At 47.3% G+C, this 23,806-nt stretch overlaps 1 protein-coding gene across 1 annotated transcript; it reads right to left on the bottom strand.

Moving 5' to 3' along the window:
• Positions 1 to 1,943: 1,943 nt before the first annotated feature.
• On the bottom strand, positions 1,944 to 23,723 carry LCMT1 (leucine carboxyl methyltransferase 1). The gene is made up of 11 exons (XM_083584683.1): positions 23,029 to 23,723; positions 21,310 to 21,401; positions 20,626 to 20,747; positions 19,376 to 19,452; positions 17,462 to 17,523; positions 13,663 to 13,765; positions 10,560 to 10,680; positions 6,867 to 6,968; positions 5,963 to 6,054; positions 5,473 to 5,570; positions 1,944 to 2,926 (listed from the first exon to the last, which is right to left on the bottom strand). Exons 1-11 carry the CDS (start codon positions 23,106 to 23,108, stop codon positions 2,904 to 2,906), a joined length of 972 nt encoding a protein of 323 aa, XP_083440809.1. The 5' UTR covers positions 23,109 to 23,723; the 3' UTR covers positions 1,944 to 2,903.
• Positions 23,724 to 23,806: the final 83 nt, after the last annotated feature.

Consider the following 23,806-nt stretch of genomic DNA (forward strand, 5'->3'; position numbering starts at 1 on the left):
TCCAGGACGAGAGTGGGCCTCGCTGAATTAGTGCTACCAGGAGCCACTCGGGACAAAGCCCAGGTTGACGTGAGTTGGGGAGGCACCACAAAATCCCGAGCCACACCCAACAGGGGACTACGGGTCAACCATCCTGGCACCTTCTAAATACTTTGGACTACATATTACACAACGCACCTCAGGTGAAAAGCTCCCAGACCCCCCAGAATCAGGGAATAAAATGCCCTGTATTGGCTGGGTGATATGCACTCCTTCATGCCCTCAAAAGTTCCCCAATTTTCTAGGGACAGTTTCAGAATTACAAAAGCTTCTGATTTGATCCTGAGATGTCCCCCACCTGCAATTCAATTTGCACTGAGGTTTCTTTGCTTTTCTCTGAAGCAAATTGTATGTGTGTGTCCATCAGAGAGAGGGGATGTTGCATTTGGCTTTGGCTCCAGAAACACCCGCTGCTGGAATGCTGCACCCAAAATACTATCCCTCCCCACAAGGGAATTATTCAGCCATCATGATGGGGGGGTGGTTTTCTCTATCACAACTTACAACTTGAAGAGCATGTGGCTAGCATGCAAAAGGACCCAAGTCTAGTCCCTGTTATCTCTAGCTAAGGGAGGATGAAAATAGCTCTCTGAATCTGGAGATCCTTCGGCATCTCTGCCTAACAGATTAGACCAGCTTGGAATACAACACACCATACGTTCAGAAGATCAGCTCTGTCAGTAGGGCAACTGAGACAGTATGGGAGTGAGGGATACCCCAAGTCTGATGGACCCTGAGGGCTACCCAACCTCCATGGTCCTGTTGTCAGCACATTCAACACCTCCAAGCACAGCTGAACATTCATTTGTGCTGATAGCCTGTCTCCTCTTTTACGTAAAGACCAGCTTGCCAACACAAGTTGCTGATGTGTCGTCCCCAACTACTTCCCTGAACAGGTAAGGGCCTCCGATAAGTTCACAACCTCCTTATACAAGTCAAGGAAAAGAGATTAAAGAGCAAGCAGTAAATCCAGCATGTGCAGCCCAGATTTTAACACAGATAAAAGCCTGAAGAATTTGGCAACAGCTGCGCTGTCCAAATAAGAAAAGGAGTTTTATCAGCACTCTTAACGCTTTGCGAAATCTCTCCTTGAAAACAATGGGGTTAGCTTTCCTGACTAAACAGATAGGTGACAAATGTCACGTTTGCAGTTCAGACCCCAAGCCAATTTGACTAGTGACTTTTTGACAGTAAGCAGGGATTCTGACACTGCTGAAGTGGTCGTGTACTATTCATGAGGACTAGCTTCTTTTACAATATTTACACACACTCTGAAAACTTACAGCACATGGCTGGCCTCATATCCCAGCACTTCCACCTTTCCCCCATACGAATGAATAGTGGATGGGCCTTTTCCATAGGAACATAGGGCGCTTGGGACTCCTACATGCTTGGAAGCTGCAAGGGTTGGGACACAGCGGGGAACCTCTCAGATAATTCCTATATATTTTGTTTGCCGTGCATTTGGACCTCTCTTAAGCAGTTTTGCATGATGGTCCCTGAGATCAAAGAGCAGCTGTCCATCAATGTTTGGATACAATCGGACACCATTTTGAATCAAGATGGTGGACTAAACCTTTCAAAACTACGCAGATTTTAGCCAATGGTTTCAAAACTGCACTGGTTTTAACCAGATTTCAAAGTTGCCCTGGTGTTTGTTTTGTTTTGTTTATTTCACAGCCTTCCCAAGGAGCAACACTAGTACCTTATATTCAGCCATTGTGTTTGGACATATTTTTGAGCACACTGACCGCTTATATTAACTGTATATGCTTGAAGTAGGATTGATGAATTATTCTTTATTGCTAACAGTAGCCGATGTTTCTTGTTTCTTTTAATTATGTTTGCAGTAAAAACAACAACCCCTTTTTAAGAGATAAGCAGAAACAAGGCGGTACACAATGTTACAAAAAACCAGTTTATTAACCCTTGCTACAGGTGAGTTAAGAGAACATTTCAACACAGCCAGCCTGCCCTTGACACAGCTGAGGAGCAGGGCCAGCCCAAGACATTTTGGCACCTGAGGCAAACCTCAAAATGGCATACCACCCATCAGGGAAGAAGGGATGAGTGACGATATACATCAGGAACAAGGTGGGGAGGGAAGATCTACATTGGGAACAAGGGTGGGAGGAGACCAGCAGTGCATACTATTAGCCAAGGGGCCACTCTAGAGGTGGCACTGGGGGGGTGCCATGGAGGAGGCAGAGCCAGTCTCCAAGGAGGGCACCACAGGGGGCGAAGCATTCCTCTGAGGCCGGGTCTGCTGCCCCTGTGGATCCTGCCACATGGGTGGGCCAGCCCCACTGATGAAGTTCACACAGAGGGAACAGACACCTTACTGAAGCAGGGGCTGAGGACAAACTAGGAGCAACACCCCACAAAATAAAGAGAGGCACACATGACAGGAGGGGAGCCTTCAAGATCAACGGAGAAAATATAAACATATATTTCCCACCAGTATGTTCCACTTCCTCCCAAGAGTGGCTCAACCAACCTTACCCAGCCCAGTGCAACAGAGAGGATGAGCACGTTTGGACAACCAGACTTCCACCATCTAACACATCTGAAAAACACGAAACGCTCCTGTCTGTAGTAATTCCAAAGAACAGGTCCCAGGAGCAGGCAGAGAAGGGAAGAGAGTCTTGTTATTCAGTTGCTTGCAAAACTGGGGATTTATTTGAAACATGGCAAGATGACTCGGGGCCAGCAGTGAGAGGGACTGTCCCTGCAAAATGCTCCACTGCTCAAGTTCTCCAGGACACCAGCGATGGAGGGCTGGCGGGCAGGCTGGCACTGATGCATGCAGAGCCCCACCAGGAGGGGGCAGCAGATTCGCCTCGAGCTCCACTGGAGCAAATGCACTATAGAGCAATCTCCGCAAGGCCTATTTTGGGAAGAAGACGGGCAGACAGTGAAATCCAGTTCAGTTTAAATTGGATGCACAAACAGGTAAGACCTTAGGGCAGGGATGGAGAGCCTGGGGTCCTCCAGAGGTTGTTGGACCACAGCTCCCATCACCCTGGTCCACCCCTGGCTGCTGGGAGCTAGTGTCCAAGAACATCTAGAGGGCTGCATTCCTGCCTTACGGTGTAGTGGGAAACAGGACATCCTGCACTGAACTCTGGTGTACATTTGGACATGGAGTAATAGATGACTGAAGAGGACTCAAATGTCTCTAGGAAAAAAGATAGAGTGGCGATTCGACATTCATTTTGCATAAAGTAGTATTCGCTAAGGTGCTAATTCCAGAGCCTCCAGAAGAGAAGCAGCTGAGCACTTTCACCTCTCTTTTTTATTTCCCTCTTTAAAATGTCATCAGTCGGAATCATAGCTGGATCTGCAGGTTACAGGGCAAATGTAACAGGATGGACACCCAAGCAAAACATGGCTCCCTCTTAAAAGAATTATTACAAGGACTGCCCTGCTGCCACCGCCCCCCTGCTTGAGCAAACAGAGGTGTGTTGGGCTCCCTCCCCATGTGGGCTCTCAAGTCTGGTGAGGGCAACTTCCCACCCACAACCCTTAAGGAATGCATTTCCCTCACAGCCAGACTGCCGGGACACAGTGTCCACTGGACAAAGAGTTTAAAAGGCGAGGTAGGATCCTTCATACTCTTGCCAACCTGTTCTCTACCTTTGATCCCAGCACACCTAGGAGTCCAGTGAGACGGGAAAAGAGAGGGGGGAAACTAGGGTGAGGAGACCCTGAAAGAGTCCAATGCTAGTAATGAATAATCAGAGTATAAGAGATCTTCTGAGATCCAGAATGTAATTCTGCACCTGTGTAGAGGCATTACCATGGCTTGCTCAACAAACCATGAGCTGCCACACAGGCGATCAAAGAAACCATGATTTGTTTCATTTTCCAGCTGCTCTTGCCTTTGTCGCTTGGGGAACATCTGAGTTGGGTGAGAGCCTAAACATACCATGGTTAAAGAAAGGGTGCTGGGCTCCCATGCAATGCCAAGCCACAGTTAAAACAAACCAAGGTTCATCATCATGGGTTGTCGGCAGTAAACAAACCACAGTCATGCTACTGGGCAAGGTTCATATATAACGACGAGACATAGATTACTGTTACATGAGAATCTGGCTTTCTATTGGAACAGCACAGGAAGGACCCACAGGCAAGGGTCTCTGATACTGCCTTGGGGGTAGGTGAGCTGGCCAGAGAAATTCCCCCACCTGCAGTAAAGATGCACAATGAAACTGGTTCGCAAAGGCTGCCCAATCTAGCCGTCTCAGGTTGGGGTAGCACAGAGGTAGGAAAAATATGGCTTTGAGGCCTCTTCCAGATTTCCTCTTCTCCTCCCACCCCCATCTCCTGTATGCAGCTCCAGCTGAAATACAAAGGGGCACAGAGGCAGCTCCGAGGATTTGCTAATCAGGAGGGTGGCTCCAGAGAGATAATGGCAAACAGCCCTGCTGGGAAATTGGCTGATGTGTGCACTCCACTTCTCCGAAGCCAGTCCCAGCAAGACTTACTGTTTCTCCTCTGGACACAACCAGAGGGGAAACAGTGTCCTTTCTGTGTACCCTGCTGACACACAGACTGCTGATGGAGGACTGACCCAAGACCTTCGCCTTGACATGTCAAGTCCATTCATAGGATGAGTCACTCAATAGGAGACACCAAGAGGAGAGGAGGGGGGGAGGCCAGGTCTGCACACACCTGCCTGTCCAGGCTCTGCAAATTAAATTGGAACACACACAAACCCTCAAAAAATCTGGAGTGTTTGCAGATTGGTAAGTTAGATGCAGGAAGTGCTTAGCATTAATTGAACTCACCAGGGTGGCGGGAGGGAGGGGGGAATGGAGAGGAAGAATATTTTCCCAAGCCTGCTTCCCCTGTTCAGGCTGAGCCCAATGATGCAACAGCAGAGTCCCAGCCACACACCCCTTTTATTAGGTGCTCGCTGAGCCTGGAACAGCACTGCCTGTTCCCACCTGGGGTGGGAACTTCCTCACTGCAGAGGTACTGGAGCAAAACTGTGCGGTTGCCAAGGGTGGAAGAGAGGCATGGCCATTCGGATGACCCCTCGTTGGGTCTAGCTGTTGTCCAACTGCCCTTCTACTACATGGGCAGAGCTTATTGCAAATGAATGCACAGAAATTAAGCGTCCTGTGGGCTGGGTCACCCATAGACAATATATGGCTTAATGTTTATGTTGCAGGGTCATTCCACGGAATGACAGTTTGAACCAAGGATGTCTGCATTCCCTCCCCCAACATACACCTTGGCATTCCTATGGGAACAGGAGCACCACATATGGAATCAAGTTCCCGGTGAAATTGGAAGCAGGGTGGGTGAATTACTCTCCTTGTACAGCTGGAGGCAAGCAGGTCCACAGACGTGCCCAAGACCTCCCACGAGAACCTGTGTCAGCCCTTCCAAACCCTCAAGGAGAACCCAGCCAAAGCATATCCTCACCCAGGTTACTGGAGTCCTTGGTAGCCCAGCACAGACAGTAATGTTGCATGAGCTGTTCGAGCAGTTCCTTCTCATCCAGAAACTCAAGTGCTTCTATCCTGGAAGGAAGAAGATAGGAAGGATAGCAGTAGACACACACACAGAGAGAGACCCCTACCTTCCAACACAGCTTGGAGCAGAAGACAGCAGCAAGAGTGCTGGGCTGGACCCTACAAGATCTGGATTCAAATCCTGAAGCTCATGGGGCAGCAGTGAGCCAGACACTTTCGTACTCCACAAACCTTCTTTTCTGTTGTTGTTGTTGTTGTTGTTGTTAAAGTTGTTGTTGTTATTTACTACCTAAAACACTTTTTCTTATGTTGTCAATTTTCCTTTCAACATTTTTACTGTAAGGTGCCTTGTATTCAATAAATTTATAAGTAAAAAAAAAAAAAAAAGCAGTCAAGTACTACAACTCCCATTGGTGCACGAGCGAGGAGGAGGAGCTTACCTTCTGACATCATCTTTCGGCAAGCAATTGTAGGCTTTCATCATATCGATGGCATTTGCTGTTTCCCAGCCGTTTTGCAGGAAACGTTCCTTCTGTGAAGGAAACCCAATGAGAAGTATAAGCAGAAGGGCAGGTTCTCCATCAGGCGAGATAGAAGGAGGAGAAGCAGGGAGGATGCAAACCTCTGGGCCCCAGGTGCACCCACCCTTTTAATACAATTTGGCAGGAACTTAAAATATATGATGCATCTTTGAAACTAAGGCGCAGGGATATATTCCCTTCTCCCCAGCACAGGCACAGGCACTATCTTTTTTTTTTTTTTAATGATATTTATTAAAGTTTCAGAAAAGATTACAAAAATAAGGAAGAGAAAGAAAAAAGAAACAAAAAATACAAAAAACAGAAAAATAAAAACAATTAAAAACAAATCAATCTTTCCATGTCTTGTTTTTCATTTGCTTGTTTCCCTGACCTCCTCACACCTCCCTTTTTTGTATTCCAGTTCAGTTAGTTAATTCAGCAAATCCTTTCCCTCTTTGTTTTTATCTTAATCCTTTATCTTAATATATTATAACTTTACATTCTCACCTGTTAACAATCCATTTTTACATACTCCTTTGTAACATTACTGCTAAAACCACTTAACTCCATTCCAACATCATTCTAACATTCATTCATTTTGCAGTATTTCTGTAAATAGTCTTTAAATTTCTTCCAATTTTCTTCCACCGACTCTTCTCCCTGGTCTCGGATTCTGCCAAGGCACAGGCACTATCCAATAGACTTAAAAAGGACCATTGGGGGGGTGGGGGGAGGGAGTGATCTCAAACAGCACAGCGAAACCCAGAGGTAAGCATTATAAATTGTTCAAAAAAGGCCACCTCACCCACTCAGAACATCTGACCTGGGAATCCAGAGATCTGCAGTCATCCACACCAACCAGGCTGCACTTCCGGCTCTGCAAGTTCTCAACCATGATCTGCCCAAATCGATCAGACATATTCACCTGGGGAAGGTACAGAAGACTGGCTGAAAGGGAGCTGGGGGAGAAGGTGCTCCTGCCTAAGAACCAGGACCCCCCCCACACACACCTCTTATTCAGGGAGCAGGTGTGCCCAGGGACTCACTCACATGCCCTCCTTTATCGCAGGAAGAACTCCAGCCCAGAAGTCTCAAATCCTTAAATCCACACACAACATTTTTCTTACCACCATGATTTGTGCAGCTCTTGCCCTCCAGTTCCCGTGGTGCCCACTCCCTCCTGCCCTCCCCCAACTGCCACCTGCATCTGAAGGACTGCCTTATTCTGAGGGGGGAAGAGAAGAAAAGGCAAGCGCTTTTTCTAAACAAGCAAGTTGTCTTTTCCATTCTTTTGTAACTTTTTTTTTTAAAAAAAGCTCAATGCCTATTGTTGTAATAACCTTAGGTAAACCACTTTGTGAAGTCCACCTGAAAAGCAGTACATAAATTCTGCAAAGAAGAAAGAAAGAAAGAAAGAAAGAATCCCCCATTGCAAACCCACTGCAGAAGTGTGGAGGTTGGTATCGTATGCAGAACAGGGAAAGGGCCCAGGGAATTTTGACCCATTTCAGTCCTGTTGCACTCAATCAGAAGTACTTTACATCCCACTTTGTGCAGATCTTTCAAAAAAGTGCACGAGAAGTCTGTATTACATCAGCAGGCATTTTGTATGCACTCTTTGTGTAAAATATGCGCCTTTGAATGCATCCATCTGAACATTTACATTTTGCATGTATCTTTCTCCATAAAATACGCATTTTGGTGCACCAGAACAGCCTCACTAAATCCAGGCAACGAAAAGTTGTGATCTAATCCACAAGCAAGATGGAGGGGACATATGGAGATGTTTATGTTTTTCCTGCCCCAAACATGATGATGAATACAGGTGGGGCCCACAACTCCATTTAGACCAGCCGTCCCCCAAACCTGCTGCCTTCCAGCTGTTTTGCACTACAACTCCCAATAGCTCCAAGCCAGTGCCGGTGAGAGTTGTCGTCTGAAACATCTGGCTGGCAAAAGCCGAAAGACTTTTTACTATCACCAGCTGTGCCTGACAGGGTGCACAGAATGGTTTAAAAAAATAAAGTAAAGCACACATGGCAACAGGGTGAAAAACCTACACGAATGGCTGCTTCATGAGCATCTTAACCCTGGAATGCTCTGAATGCTGATGGGATCTGACGGGAAAGCAGCCAGCTCCAGCGGATCAGTAGAAACCTTTCCTTCAACTGCCACCTCCGCCGGAATTCACAGCCAAAGCTGGCGTATCAAACCTCTCATCTGCATTTCCGCCCTCACTCAGCAACCAGCAGTTTCTCCTTTTCATGTGGACTTGGCTTGCAGCTCAGCTACTTCCCCCACCCCCCTGCTCCATTCAAGCTGCCAAAGCCACAGAAAGCACAACATGATTAACGTTCCATAAAGTTACATAAGATTGCTCACAATGCGGGTTCCTTGAGTTCGGCCACCTCTGACTCAGCAGCTGTTTTGCTCAGCATACACATTACATATACATATACATATACAGTGGTGCCCCGCAAGACGAATGCCTCGCTAAACGAAAAACCCGCAAGACGAAAGGGTTTTCCGATTTTTTAGAGGCTTCGCAAGACGAATTTCCCTATGGGCTTGCTTCGCAAGACGAAAGCCCACAGGGAAATCTCCGGGGACAGCGGGGAAGCGCAGCGCGCCTTCTCCTCTGTTCCCGGACCTGTCCTGAAGGCTTGCGGTGGGAGGAGGGCTTTCCTCCCCACCACCAACATTCAGAATGCTGTTCTGAAGGCTGGCGGTGGGAAAAAAAGCCCTTCTCCCGCCGCCAGCCTTCAGAAGAGTTCCCCCAGGGCTGCCTAGGCTGCGGATAGCAGCCTGCTGCCCCGCGCAAGGGGCGCTCTGCTTCAGAGCGCCCCTCGCGCGGGGCAGACATTCGCAGCTTGGGGAGCTCTGCAGGAGTTCCCTGCAGGGCTCTCCAAGCTGCGGATGTCTGCCCCACGCGAGGGGCGCTCGCCCCTGGCGCGGGGCAGCAGGCTGCTATCCGCAGCTTGGAGAGCCCTGCAGGGAACTCCTGCAGAGGTCCCCAAGCTGCGAATGTCTGCCCCGCACGAGGGGCGCTCTGAAGCAGGGGTGCTTCAGAGCGCCCCTGGCGCGGGGCAGCAGGCTGCTATCCGCAGCTTGGAACTCCTGCAGGGCTCCCCAAGCTGCGAATGTCTGCCCCGTGCGAGGGGCGCTCTGAAGCAGAGCGCCCCTTGCGCGGGGCAGCAGGCTGATATCCGCAGCCTAGGCAGCCCTGGGGGAACTCTTCTGAAGGCTGGCGGCGGGAGAAGGGCTTTTCTTCCCATCGCCAGCCTTCAGAAGGCTGTTCTGAAGGCTGGCGGTGGGGAGAAAAGTCCTTCTCCCGCCGCCAGCCTTCAGAAGAGGTCCGGGGACAGACTGTCCCCGGACCTGGTCTGAAGGCGGTCTCCATAGGAACGCATTAATTGATTTTCAATGCATTCCTATGGGAAACTGTGCTTCGCAAGACGAAAAACTCGCAAGAAGAAAAAACTTGCAGAACGAATTAATTTCGTCTTGCGAGGCACTACTGTATACATATACATATACATATACATATACATATACATATACATATACATATACATATACATATACATATAGATATACATATTGAGCCCTGCACTTAAAAGGGACTCCGCTGGAGTGTTGGGGGTGAGTGAGTGGGTGGGTGGGGACACAAAACAAATAACTGGGCAGAAACAGAATTGGTCTCCAATTGTTCTGGGGCACTGACCTTCAGAAACTCTGCAGTCTCCCAGAGGTAAATCCTTAACCCAAACCTTTGCTGGAATGCCTATGCTTCTGGGATGGTATCCAATGTTAGGCCTACTTTGAGTAGTCCCACTGAATTAAATTACAGTATTTCATTTATAAATTGCAGCTCCTAACGCACCCCAAAGCGATTTACAGTGGAATCAAAACATACCAAAACAGCTTCATATATAAAAACTGTCAAAGCAATTGTATACATATAAAAAACTATAGGAAAAATACATTATACACACACACATATACAGTTTAACATCAACATGAGCATGTACATAAAACCAATTCAAATCCAATAATGATACCAACTGGGATAAAGATCTCCATTTAGAAGCTTGCAGGAAGAGGAATGCCTTTGGCAGGCGCCTAAAACGCAATCAAGAAAATGCCTGTCTTGTTCAAGTTCCAAGGGGCAGGAGCCACCAAGCTAAAGGCTAGATTCTGACACTGTGCTCAATGGACACCTCCAGGCAGGATGGGATGTGCAGAATGCAGGGATCCGTTGTGCAGGCAGAGGCTGAGACGGCCTTTGAGGTTCATTGTTTTCAGTAGGTCTACTTTGAGTGTGACTACCATTGGATACCACCCATGGCCAAAAGCACAGAGCATCCTCTCTCTCTCTCTCTCTCTCTCTCTCTCTCTCTCTCTCTCCCTCCCTCTCTCCCACCATTCCCGCTTTCCGTGTTTCAAATGAGGGATTCGTACTTGAGGCCCTTGCCATAGTGAGGAGCATAGGAAGACTACCACTGCTTGGGCTTACCTGCTCGTAGTTGATAAACATGGCAGTCTGGAACATGCCAGCCACCCACTTGAGGAGGTTTGCAGAATGGTCTTGGGTCATATAGATCAGGACGCATTCTGCCAACAGGAGAGTTGGCAAACTTTTAAGTTGGGGAGGGGGAAGAAAGAGGGAGGGGAAGAGAACAAGATCAGTATAAATACATGGTGAATTATATATACATATAATCATAGACGCGGGACGTGGGTGGCACTGTGGGTAAACCTCAGCGCCTAGGACTTGCCGATCGCATGGTCGGCGGTTCGAATCCCCGCGGCAGGGTGCGCTCCCGTTGCTCGGTCCCAGCGCCTGCCAACCTAGCAGTTCGAAAGCACCCCCGGGTGCAAGTAGATAAATAGGGACCACTTACTAGCGGGAAGGTAAACGGCGTTTCTGTGTGCTGCGCTGGCTCGCCAGAGCAGCTTTGTCACGCTGGCCACGTGACCCGGAAGTGTCTGCAGACAGCGCTGGCTCCCGGCCTCTAGAGTGAGATGAGCGCACAACCCTAGAGTCTGTCAAGACTGGCCCGTACGGGCAGGGGTACCTTTACCTTTACCTTTTATAATCATAGAACTGTAGAGCTGGATGGGACCCAATCCAATCCCTTGCAATGCAGGAATTGCAATGCTCTCTCTGTGTGTTTTCTCCTCTGGTATCCCAGAATTTCAAGAGCATCAGAGAAGGACAACACAGAAAGCTGCCTTTTACCAAGCCACACCACTGCTTGGTAAAGGTAAAGGTAAAGGGACCCCTGACCATTAGGTCCAGTCGTGGCTGACTCTGGGATTGCGGCACTCATCTCACTTTACTGGCCGAGGGAGCCGGCATACAGCTTCCGGGTCACGTGGCCAGCATGACTAAGCCGCTTCTAAGACCTAGGCTCAATTCCAGCAGTAGTCCAGACAGAAGGGGTCTTTCCCAGCCCCACCTGGGGCTGATGGGGGTTGTAATCCAAAATTTCCAGAGGGCACCAGGTTGGAGGGGAAGGCTGATCTACACCAAGCTATCCAGGGCTCCAGCAATAAGGAGGTGAAAAGCTGTTCACTCTAAAAGTGTCCAGCAAGCTGTGTGATTCAGGGGAACGGGGGAAAGAGTGAGGTGTTTTCAGCTTGGCTCCGCTGAAGAGCCTTAACTTAGCTGTTAGAGCATCTGCTTTGCAGACAGAAGGCCTCTGATTCAATCCCCAATGACATCTTCAGGTAAACATTAGGAAAGATTCCCTGCCTGAAACCCTGGAGAGCCACTGCCAGTCAGTGCAGACAATACTGAGGCAGGTGGACCAATCCAAGTGGATACCTCAGTTGGTTAGAGCGTGGTGCTGATAACCCTCCCTGCAAGTTCCTTTCACATAGAAATAAAGCAAATCGGCAGAAAGGGGCCTCTGCCTTCTGATCAGCTGTTAAGAACGTGGTGAAGCAGCAGTAGGAGGAAGGGGTCAGCTCAGCTCCCTCTCCTCTCTCCATTAGCCCAGCAAGCCAGAAACTGCCCACCCACCACTCCATCAGCATGACTCAAACCAATGAGTAATCTCTTTGCTTGCAGGGCTGCTTTCAGATACTGACAGCAACAGGCAAAACTGCTAGGAGCCAAAGGAATTCTATATGGAGGCTGGGTGGGCAGGTGGGGGAGAAAAGAGAGGGAGGAAAGGTGTGGGAAAGCAGGAAGAATGTAAGGGCTCTGCCGGATCAGGCCAAAGGGGGTCCAGATAATCCAGCATTCTGTTCTCACAGTGGCCAACCAGATGCCCCAAAGCGAAACCCTCATGCAGGCCCTGAGCTCAAGAGCAACTCTCCCCTCCTGCGGTTTCCAGCAACTGGTATTCAGAAGCATTGCTGCCTCCTGCTGTGGAGGCAGAGCACAGGGTAGCCTTACGCTGCGTGAATTGTAGCTCCACGCCGCTTGTGTTACCTACAGACACATTTCTGCTCAGTCTGTAGTCTGCACACCACAATGATCTGGAAATCCTATCTCTGTTCACCTCCTGAGGTCCACAGAGAAGCCCAAACCATGAAGGGGCATTTTTTAGTTGAGGGCACATCCCCCTAGCAGAAAGGAGAGGGGGTGGAGAAGAGAGGATTTGATTCACCTCTCAGCCTTATGGGAGGGCAACTTATAGCAGTATCTAAAACAGAAATCAGAGGCCAGAAAATAGCCTCTGCAGATATATGCATGCCTTGCTAGGATGGCAACTGAGCAAATAGTCATCGGACCCAAGAAACGCAGTCAGAGCAACCTGACCCTAGGGCGATGTAACTGCACGCATTCCAGCAGACACAATCAGTAGCCTGGAAAACGTAAATCACCTGGATCAGGACAGCCAGGCTCCTTTAAGTCTCAAAACTGAAGGAGCAAGAACCACAAACATGTCCTGCTTGACTCTGCTATAGTAAAACTCAATGCTGCATTGCAGCCTTTGGCAACCTGGTGCCCTCCAGATGTTTTGGACCACGACTCCCAGCAGCACACCTGTGCTGGCTGGGGCTGCTGAGAGCTGTAGTCCAGAACATTGGGGGGGGGGAAGGTTGGCAAAGGCTGCTGCACTGAAACAAATTTCTTACACTCTGTGTATCTGAACAACACCCACAGCTTTTAAAAACCAGGCTGAATTACCAGTGTTCGAAACTGAGATATGAAAGCTGGGCTCTAAATGGCACCTTAAACCTAGGTTGTGGCCCCAACAACAGAATATCTAAGCACACTGTTTTCTTATAACAAGAATACAAAGCTGAATGAACTGCAGAAATGAATGAACTGCAGGTAAAATATTGTGTTCATTTTTCACATGGTCTAGTCCTTCCCCTGCCCCACCCCCCTAATATTCTTAAGAGAGTCTCTTATCCAGTCTTCAGAGAGTAGCTGTAAGCGGGGAGACAGAAAAAGGTCCTCCATTCCTTCCACTCTGCAGTTTTAATCTGAAATCTTAGGCACAGCACTGCACCCAGAGCTCAGAAACTGCTCGCGCTAATGAAATTCCCTGTCGCAAAATGCACCTAGAACAATGGAAGTTTTGAACACTGTGAATTGCTACCTCTTAGGCAGCACATTACCCAGAACATTCCCAGAAGCCTTTGCACTCCAGTCTTACTGTGGATCCATGTTGCATTTCTTCAGCTTTTCCTCTAGTTTGGGCAGCTCTCGGAGATCTGCACCAACAATGGCATAGCGGCTGGAGTCCAGGCTATGAGCATCTGTAGAGGAAGCAGCAGTTAAAGCCCTTTCATTTATCACTACTTGCCCAAGGCAAGCAAAAAATGAAAATCACAGTTAGGTGACCAGCGAGAGGAACTTTGCAGATGTTGCTGCTTTCTCTCCCTCCGAGGCCACAAATGCCTACATTAGGGAACTGTTTTAATTGTTGTGCTGTTTTAATGAGCTTTTTTTACTGCACATTTTAACTGTCAATGTTTAATGTTCTGACAGGATGGTTTTTAAATTTTGTGTATTTATACGTGTTGGAACGGCAAGTAAGTGGGACATAAAATAGATGATGATGTTAATAATACAAGCCAGCTAAAATTTGTGACTAGTATTTAAAAGGCTGACTTAAATGCTCTCATTTCTCCAAACTCAACACATCAAAGCTGTAGCACTTTTAAAGATTTGAGGGATTTTATGGCCGTGACATGGCACTAAATTGCATTCACAAAAGCAAACGTCATTGACTGCTGAAAAATATTATCTGGTGATGGGATTTTAAAAGAGATTGGAAAAAAACACATCTCATCCAGAGGCATGAGTAGTATTTTCCAAGGATACCAAGGCTAGCAAATTTCGAGTTCTTAGGAACCTGGACGTACCTGGAATTCTCCCATTCTTGCCTTACACCAGCCTTCTCCAACATGGTGCCCTCCAAATGTGGCTAAACCACAACTCCTACCAGACCCAGCAAACACGGTCAATGGCTAGGGATGATAGGAGTTGCAGTTCATCAACATTTGGAGATCCAGGGGCTCCCCAAACCTGTTCTACAATTGACAGACACTTCTCAACCATTTGTAATCTACCTGGTTAAACATTTAAAAGCACACACAAATACAATAATCTAAGTTTAAAAATAAATTTAAAATCCCCTGCCAGGTTATCCCCAGCTACCAAAAGCCCACCAGCAGAAAACCGCCTTCCAAAGAGGACCAGGCATCAATGCTCTCCAGATGTTGCTGGACTCCAACTCCCATTAGTCCTAGCCAGTATGGCCAAAATCTAGGCATGATGGGATTTGGAGTCAAATGATGGAGAGACATGGGTTCTTCATCCCTGCTCAAGGGGAAGCAGCTCCCCTTGAGGAACTTCCAGCAAAGCAAGGAGAAAATTCACATCTTCATTCTTTCCTTCAGTTAGATATGGAGATGTTGTCAAACTGCTGGAAAGCTTGCTTTCAGAGTAAAAAAAAAACAACCTTCCTTGTGAGAGGAAAGCTTACTCCTCAAGAGTCCATACTCTAGACTGGTGCTGTGCTTGATGAAGCAAGAAGACTACCCTGGAACCAGGAAGCAACCTAACCATTTGGGGCTCATGGAGCAGAAAGATGTGGCAGGGCAGGAAAGGCGTCGGAGGAGATTTCGTCAGCTGAAGCAGGAGAGAGCAGAGCACCCGTGGCAAGAGAGGCAACATGGTCGAGGTGATTGGAGGTTTTTAAACAGAAGTTGGATTGCCATCTGTCAGGGATTTTTTCGCTGTGATTTCTGCATTGCACGGGGTTGTACTAAAATACCTTTAGGGATCCCTTCCTAGTCTACTACTATAAGATTCTATATGAGCTTTCCCCCAGACTACCAGCTCAATTCTGAAACTAGGTTTCTGAAACTCTATGATTGGCAAAACATTCCTGAAGAGGCTAGGGAAGACCATTTGGGGTTTCTGTAATATGAAATGGCAAGTTCCTCATCAGGGCAGGAAAGGAGAGGGAGTCTGGCTATCAAGCCTGGGCATTTGGGGAGGGGGGGGTGGAGAACATTTCCCAGTTTAAATTTTCCCGCAGAAAATTTCCCGCTTCAATACTAACAATAAAAGGATATTGATTGCAAAGACTATAAAAGATTGGAGAAATCTGGCCGTTTCCAAGTCCCCTAGTCTCCAGTGGTGGCAATAACCCCAGGAAGGCAAAACTGGGGAGGGGGGCAGTATGAGCACAGAACAAAATCATAAGATGGTGGTACGATAGCCATCTTCAAATAACTGAAGGGCTAGCACATGAAAGATGGAGCAAGCTTGTTTTCTGCTGCTCCAGAGGGTAGGACCCAAACCAACAGATTCAAATTACAAGAAAGAAGATTAAGACGAAACATTAGGAAGAACTTTCCAATGGGAAAAGCTGTTTGACAGCGGAACAGACTACCTGGGAATGTGGTGGACTCTCCTTCCTGGGAGGTTTTTAAGCAGAGGTTGGGTGGCCACCTGTCAGGGATTTTAAAACTGTGATTCCTGCATTACAACTTCCTTCCAACTCTACAATTCTACGTTTCTATAAGAGCTTACCCCAAAACTACCAGTTCAGTTCCGAAACTAGGTTTGTTGTTAGAGGGATGCTCTTACAGAGTTATGCCTCTCTAATGCCTGAAACCTCTCTCCGATCTCCCACCTGCCATGCATCATCACTGGCCAGTTTTTTTAGCCGTTAACTCTTGGACTCATTTGCCCGAGAAGCCAAAACAAGATAAAGCAGCCTTAGCAACTAACGGACAATGCTGTCAAGGGCAGCATAGATCTATTAGGTGACACCCAACGAAGCATGCGGAGGAAGGCTCCTGCCATCAACGGAGGCGGAGGAAGGTAACGGCTGTCATTCCTGAAAGGCTTTCCTTTCCTAGGCAGCAAAAGAACAAGCAAGCAGCAGAGAATTATAAGCTCAACGTCAACCCACTGTGCAGCAGCTGTGAAAAATAAAGCAAATTCCATGCTACGGATCATTAGGAAAGGAACTGAAAATAAAACTGCCAGTGTTTGTGATGCTCTTATGGCTGCATTTGGAATATTGGGTACAGTACAGTTTTGGCCGCCTCACCTCAAAAATAATCTTGTAGAGTTAGAAAAGTGCAACCAAAATGATCAAGGGGATGAAGCAACTCTGCTGTGAAGAAAACTTGCAGTATTTGGGACTTTTCAGTTTAGATAAAAGGCAAATAAGAGACAATGTGACGTAAGTTTAAAAAGTTATGTATGGCATGGAGAAAGCACGTGGAGAAACGTTTCTCTACCTCTCTCATAACACTGGCACTGAATGTTGGAAGGCACAGGACAAATGCCAGAGACGTCACTTCTTCATGCAGCACATAGTTAAACTATGGAACTCACTGCCACAGGAGGCAGTGATGGCCACCAACCTAGATGGCTTTAAAAGAGGATTAGACAAATTCATGGAGAAGAAGGCTGTCAGTGGCTATTTGCCATGATGGCTCTGTTCTGCTCCCACAGCCAGAAGCAGTAATGTTTCTGAATACCTGTTCCTGATGGGGGAAAAGGAAGGCTGGAAAGAGCACTCTTGTGCCCCAATCCTGCTTGCAGGTTTCCCAAAGGCATCTTGTCAGGCCACTGTAGAAATGGGATGCTGCACTAGATGGGCCACTGGCGTGATCCAGCAGCTCTCTTCTTATGTTCTTAAACCGTTAGGAATGTGGGGGGAGAGGAGAGACAGGAAGTCCCAGCAGAAGCCTAACATCCCTTGTCAAGAGTGTGCCAGGGGCAAAGAGCAGTTCTTTCACAGGCTGATTCAAGGAGCAGCAAATATGGGTTGGTAAGAAAGCTAGGCAAAGAAAAGGTTAAATGCAATACAAGTGCATTTTGTGAAACTGTTGAGAAGGTGCCCACATAGCAGAATAGAGTGAGGAGGTGGTAGCGGCTTTAGAAATGCCACCTTGCTTTACCGATGGATTTTTAAGATGACTCACCCATTAGAAGAGACTCCCCTGAATGGCTTTCCATAATTGGTTTTGACAAGGGAGGTTTTGATCTGTGGGAGAGGACAAAAAAAAGGAAAAGAAGGAAAAGGAGTCAGCGAGTCGTTGCAAAGAGAGGGAGGCCATGGGTGCCCCCTGCTGGAAAGAGATCACTAGGCCTGACTGCTGCAGAGCCCAGCCTCTTGTGTGTTCGCACCATCTGGGCAGTAAGATGCATTGTTCCATCTAGCTCAATACTGTCCATACTGACTGGCAGCAGCTCTTCAGGGTGTCAGAAAAGGTTCTCTCCCAGCCCTCCCTGGAGATAGCAGGGACTGAACTTGGAGCCTTCTGAATGCAAAGCAGATGCTTCAACCATTGAGTCACAACCCTTCCTCTACTGGAGGGAAGAAGGGAAGCAAGGTCCATTCAGGGGGTGCTGTCCAGGAAAGGGTAGGCAAGCAGGGATTGGCTCCTGGACACACTGAGACATTTCCCTTCTCATATTGCAAAAATACATGCCCCTGCTTTCTGCATTGCAGGGGATTGGACTAGATGATCCTTGGTGGTTCCTCTTTGAACTCAACAATTCTATGATTCTGTGTGAACCTGTGTGTGTCTGAAACTGACAAGGAGCAGTTAGTTCTCAGACTGCACAACATCCGGCAAGCCCTTTCCACAAGTTCGTTTCGAATACTTTGCTTAAAGCGAAGGCTTGGGACTACTGCGCCTTGTTCCCCACAGTGCAGCCAATGTTCAAGACAACGCATGATCCCCTCTTTACTAGGCAAGACTAAGGGTCCTTTCACAAGCTATAGACCCCCACAGCAGACCTGCTAAGACCCTAACATTTGGTACAGGAGCCGTTTCACTTTCATTCATTCTAGCATTTATACTCAACTTTACAATCCTGTACCAGGCTTTTGAAGCACCTCACAACAATATTAGGATTAAAAATACACACTGCAGAGAGCTACAGTTGACTGATACTAATAACTATACTCACAGGGGTTTGGACTAGATGACCCTTTGGGACTCTTCCAACCCTACAATTCCATTATTCTATAACCTCAATAAGTGAGTACACAGTTGCAAGTCAGTAACATGTGAACTTGCCCAACCAACTGGCAAACTGTAACACGTTTGTTTGGGTCCAGAAAAAAGAAACTTACAAAGAATAATTAGGATTGCAATCCTATAAGTAGGGAGTAAGTAAAATCAATGAAGATTTCCTTCTGAGTGGACATGCCTGGATAGGATACAGTAGTCCTTCAAGAGTGAAACTGACAGGAATCCTTTTAAACAGAGAAAATCTGAATCTGACCTAAACCTTACAAGCTTTGTGCATGTATTTATACAGAATGTTGCACCCTGAAGGAGGTGGAACTTTGCCCCAAGACCCTACAACCAAATACACAGGGTAATAGACCCACTGAAATGAATGAACCTAAGCTAAACATGTCCATTAACTTCAATGGGTCTACTCTGAGTAGGACTAATACTCTTCGGGGGGGGGGGAGAAGACTTGATATTTTTCAGAACTATATTTGCATGCCAAAGTAATCTCAGCCCTTCACAGTTGCACAGTCACATACATTTTTTTTCATCCTTGCCCCACCCCCCAATAGGCAAGACCATGTAACAATTTAACCTGGCCTTTGAAGCCCGAGAAATACATGTTTTAGGACCTACCCTATTCTCTTGACTAAATTTAACAGATTTTAATACTGTTATTTTAAATTATTGTAACCAACCCTGGGACCTCATGGTGAAGGGTACGTAAAAAACCTAAAAAGATTACGATAGTTGTTATTTTCTGGAGGGGCGCACTGACGTGTCATGACTAGTGAGAGTTGGCCCCAACTTTTCTTCTCAAAACCGAAAAGCATGTTCATCTTAGTCAAGAGCACACACCCAGGCACTTACTTGATGTTGTGGATTTTCCTTGTGACTATAGATGGGAAGTCAACTTCAAAATATTTTATTGGAAGCAGATTCTCATCCTGAAAGGGATTGGGGGGTGGGGAGGGAGAAGCCAGACGTTCAGCTCATGAAGAGGCACACAATTCAGCACCTCAGCTATGTCCCAGGTCAGTAGTTTTCAAGCTGTCTACTTTTTAGAAACCCTTTCCCCAGTGACACACTGAGGAAGCTTTGTGTATGTTCTAGAGCAGCATTGCCCAACCCAGTGTTCTGCAGGTGTTTTAGACTACAACTTCCATCAGCTCCAGCACCACAGCTATGTTTTGGACTACAGTTCTCATTTGCACCAACCAGAATGCCTACTTTGGACTACAAATCCCATCACCCCCAGCAAGCAGGGCCACATTTTGGACTGCAGCTCCCATCAGATGGGGATTACAATCCAAAATAAAATAAAATAAAATAATAATAATAACCATAATAATTTATTTCTACCCCGCCCATATGGCTGGGTTTCCCCAACCACTCTGCTGGAAAAGCATCAGGACACCATTTTGTTGGGGGAAACTGAGCTAGACTTCTCCGTCATGCATGGTGCAAGCCCAGCCTGTTAGCCTTGAGATTCCCCCCACAGGAACCAGACTCACCTGGAGCTACAAATGCAGGGGAGAAGAGCAACAATGAGTGGATAGGCCATCTTTCAGCAGACCATGCCCCCATTAATAACACCGAGGAACCAGACTGAAATACACTGCCCTAGGTTGTTTTACTAGATATAAAGTAAAGGTAAAGGGACCCCTGACCATTAGGTCCAGTTGTGACCGACTCTGGGGTTGCGGTGCTCATCTCACTTTACTGGCCGAGGGAGCCGGCATACAGCTTCCGGGTCATGTGGCCAGCATGACTAAGCCGCTTCTGGCGAACCAGAGCAGCACACGGAAACGCCGTTTACTTTCCTGCTGGAGCGGTACCTATTTATCTACTTGCACTTTGACGTGCTTTTGAACTGCTAGGTTGGCAGGAGCAGGGACCGAGGAACGGGAGCTCACCCCTCGCAGGGATTCGACCTTCTGATCGGCAAGTCCTAGGCTCTGTGGTTTAACCCACAGTACCACCCACGTCCCTTTACTAGATATAGATTACCGTAATAAAAGCCCAGAAACAAAAATACTTTTGTAAGTGACCACTAGAGGCTCCCCTGGAGCTATAAAATTCCTTCTTTGCACTTACGTTAACAATGCATAATTTCTCACCTTTAATTTCCAGAACAGAGTGTCCATGCCAGCCCCCAGGTTGATAATTTGGCAGTTGCATTCAGTCTTCTGCAAGAAAGCCTTAAGTAAGCGGCCAACTCCCTGGACACGGGCATAATACCCTAACAGAAAAACAGTACTGTAAGAATGAAACAATGCTAGCCAAGAGCTGACAGAGTATATCTGTCAATTCTGAGTACATCTTGCAAAATGTTGTCATAGCTTTAAGAGAAAATAACAACACCTGCCCTGGTCCAACAGACATGTTTGTCCAACATAGTCTTAGCAGTGAGTCCTGGCAGATCTGCTCCCTGCCTTACAGGCCTTTTCCACCTAGCCTCGGAGAGCAGGACCCTGACTACAGCTACAAAAGTTGAGGCTGCTGAACAGACTCTTGGGCTGGTGTGTTGTTTAGGGTGTGTTGTTTTTTTTGGGGGGGGTGCTGTTGCTTTTCTGTATCTTTATTTTATATCTTGTTTTGATTTATGTGAAAATTGATCAGTTTGGTTGTGTATTATTTATTGTTTATGACCACTTTTGCTATGTTTTAGTTGTGTATTTTGTTTTCATATTGTAAGCTGTCTTGAGTATGGTTTGAATTGTGGAAAGGCAGTATACAAATAGAGTATGTATGTATGTGGCTCATGGAGCCCACTTTGGACTCATACTTGCATACAAACTTACCACGGCTGATTTCAGGCGCCTTCCTTTCTTTTGGCAGCCTCACAAAATAATCAAGGTAAGGATCCTTCCAGTAGCCAACGTTTACTGCATATCTGCCCAAGGGAAAGAGAAAGGCCCTCTTAACAAGGCTGGAATCCATGGTCAGTCAAAAACATAATTCTAGAGGATGTGGACTTCGATCTAATCTATGAAGGGAATTCTTATGTTGTTATTACTTTACTGAAAGCATTTTAATTCCTCTCTTTAGCCATTTAAAAAACAACCTCCCGGAGCAGCTTACAAATGTCACTGATGTGGTTACAGTGGATCAACTGCTAGCCAGGATCTGCCTCCACTGAAGCAATGCTTTTGAACACCAGTTGCTGAAAACCACAGGAGGGGTGAGCGCAGTTGGGCCTGAGTCCTGCTTGTGGACCTCTTCCCAATGTGGCATCTGGTTGGCCACTGTCAGAACAGGATGCTGGACTAGATGAGCCCCCTTTGGCCTGATCCAGCAGGCTCGTCTTATGTTCTTATAGTTTAAGAATGCACAGTATGAAGACGCAGGGCAATGGCTTATATACCAAGTCAACCCATTGGTCCTACTGAATCAGTAATACCTACACTGACTGGCAGGAACTCTGCAGGGTTGCAGACCGGAGTTTCTACCAGCCCTGTGTGAAGATGCTGTCAGAGCTGGATTTAGGTTTGATGAGGCCCTAAGCTCCTGAAGGTAATGGGGCCCTTTATATGTCCAGCTGTCCTTTGTCAACAACAAATTGTCACTGTTTTTTTGTTGTTGTTGAATATATGCTATATGGTAATTGATGGACCTAATAGGTATCTAAAGCCATTTGCACATGTTGCCATGCAACCAGTCAATACAGAATGTAGGCACCCTATATATAGAAATGAGCAAACCAGTGATATTTTAGGGTACCAGCTAGCAGGCGAGGCCCATTATTTACATCATGGGAGCCTACACAACACAAAGCACTGTTGCTGTATGTAGGTTTTATGGTATTTGTTTTTTATCTTATATTTTGGAAATGTACATCCAGATTTTCTTTCCTTTAATTTTTTTTGGGCCCCCAAGAGAGTGCGGCCCTAAGCTATAGCTTGATTAGCTTATACAGTGGTACCTCGTTTTACGAATTTAATCTGTTCCAGAAGTCTGTTCTTAAACCAAAACCATTCTTAAACCGAGGTGAGCTTTCCCTAATGAGGCCTCCCGCCGCCGGTGCCCTTCCACCGTCCGGATTCCGTTCTTAGACTGAGGTAAAGTTCGCAAACCGGGACTCTACTTCCGGTTTTGCGGAGTTCATAAACCAAATCATTCGTAAACAGGTCTGTTCTTAAACCGAGGTACCATTGTACATAAATCCAGCACTGGATGCCATCATTGGAGATTGAACTTGGAACCTTCTGCATGCAAAGCAGATGCTCTACGACAGAGCAACGGTTCTCCATACCAAGCCATCTCTATTTTCACTCATACACATGCCTCTCATTTTGCTTAACGCCCCTAGGCAGATGAAGAGCCCCTACTAATGATAACAATACAATAAGCCCGGGGAGGTGCTCTTCTTCTGCAACGAGATAGCGAAGAGCATCCCCAGGGGTGACGTCATGGGCCTGATCCGACCTGTTTCCCCCTTGGCCCCGCCCTGTTCCCCTGAGGTGGGAGGGTCGTTGAAAGGAGTGGGCGTGGCTCCCGAGGCTCCTCCCTCGCTCGCTCACCGCTTGCAGAGGGAGGCGTCGTCGCAGGTGCCCCTCACGGCCTCGTCGCTGATTTCCACGTCCCGGGAAGTGCTCGCCATCGCCGGCCGGAGAGCAAGTCTGGATCAGGTTAAGAGAGAAGAAGAGCACGAGCTGCCCATGCCTGGGCCGCTGCCACCGCTGCACCCCTCAGAGCACCGCTTCCTCACCTGCCAGCAACGGCCATGCACATTGGCCCACGCCTGCGCGGTTTCTATTCGTCGACGGAGACGAGTCAAGGATCCTTGCCCACCTCCTTATCGCCGCTGCACTTTCCATTGGGCAGAGGCTTTGTCAGTTCCACGCCGGAACCAATCAAGGTTGGGAAGTGCCGCCGGGAGGGTCGCAGGACTTGCCGGGAAATGTAGTCTTTCGCTAAGAGGGCGGAACCGTCGCCAGTGTTTTGACAGGTCCACGGTGGATTCAGCCAATGAGGACAGACGCTAGATACTGTGGGAATTGCAGTCTCTCGCGATACGGGGCTAGTCAACCTCCACATCTCGAATGGAAAAAGTCAGGTGTCTATGTAAAGACGTGCCATTTATTCAGCTGTTCAAATTGCCCAAGCACTGAAAGTCTGATAAGCTTTTGGCACCAACCTACTTATTCACCCAACCTTTGGGTTGAATCTGTGCCACTGCTCTTCACGAAAATTACTTGGTTCCCACCCACTTTATTTGTTACTGATAAGACTGTACGATTTCGTTGTGTTCCCCCCCCCACCATACCCCACTTCGGAATTATTTCGAAATGAAAAGCA

Source organism: Podarcis filfolensis, assembly GCF_964270895.1.
Source record: "Podarcis filfolensis genome assembly, chromosome: 14".
In the NCBI taxonomy this organism is placed as follows: Eukaryota; Metazoa; Chordata; class Lepidosauria; order Squamata; family Lacertidae; genus Podarcis; species Podarcis filfolensis.

Excerpts from the sequence above, each read along its gene's own strand:
- LCMT1 (XM_083584683.1), bottom strand. The coding sequence starts at position 23,108 with ATGGCGAGCACTTCCCGGGACGTGGAAATCAGCGACGAGGCCGTGAGG. Across the intron at positions 21,402-23,028 it reads GACGCCTCCCTCTGCAAGCG|ATATGCAGTAAACGTTGGCT; the intron begins GTGAGCGAGCGA and ends TCCCTTGGGCAG. Across the intron at positions 10,681-13,662 it reads AAATGCAACATGGATCCACA|TTTGCCAACTCTCCTGTTGG; the intron begins GTAAGACTGGAG and ends CCAACTTAAAAG.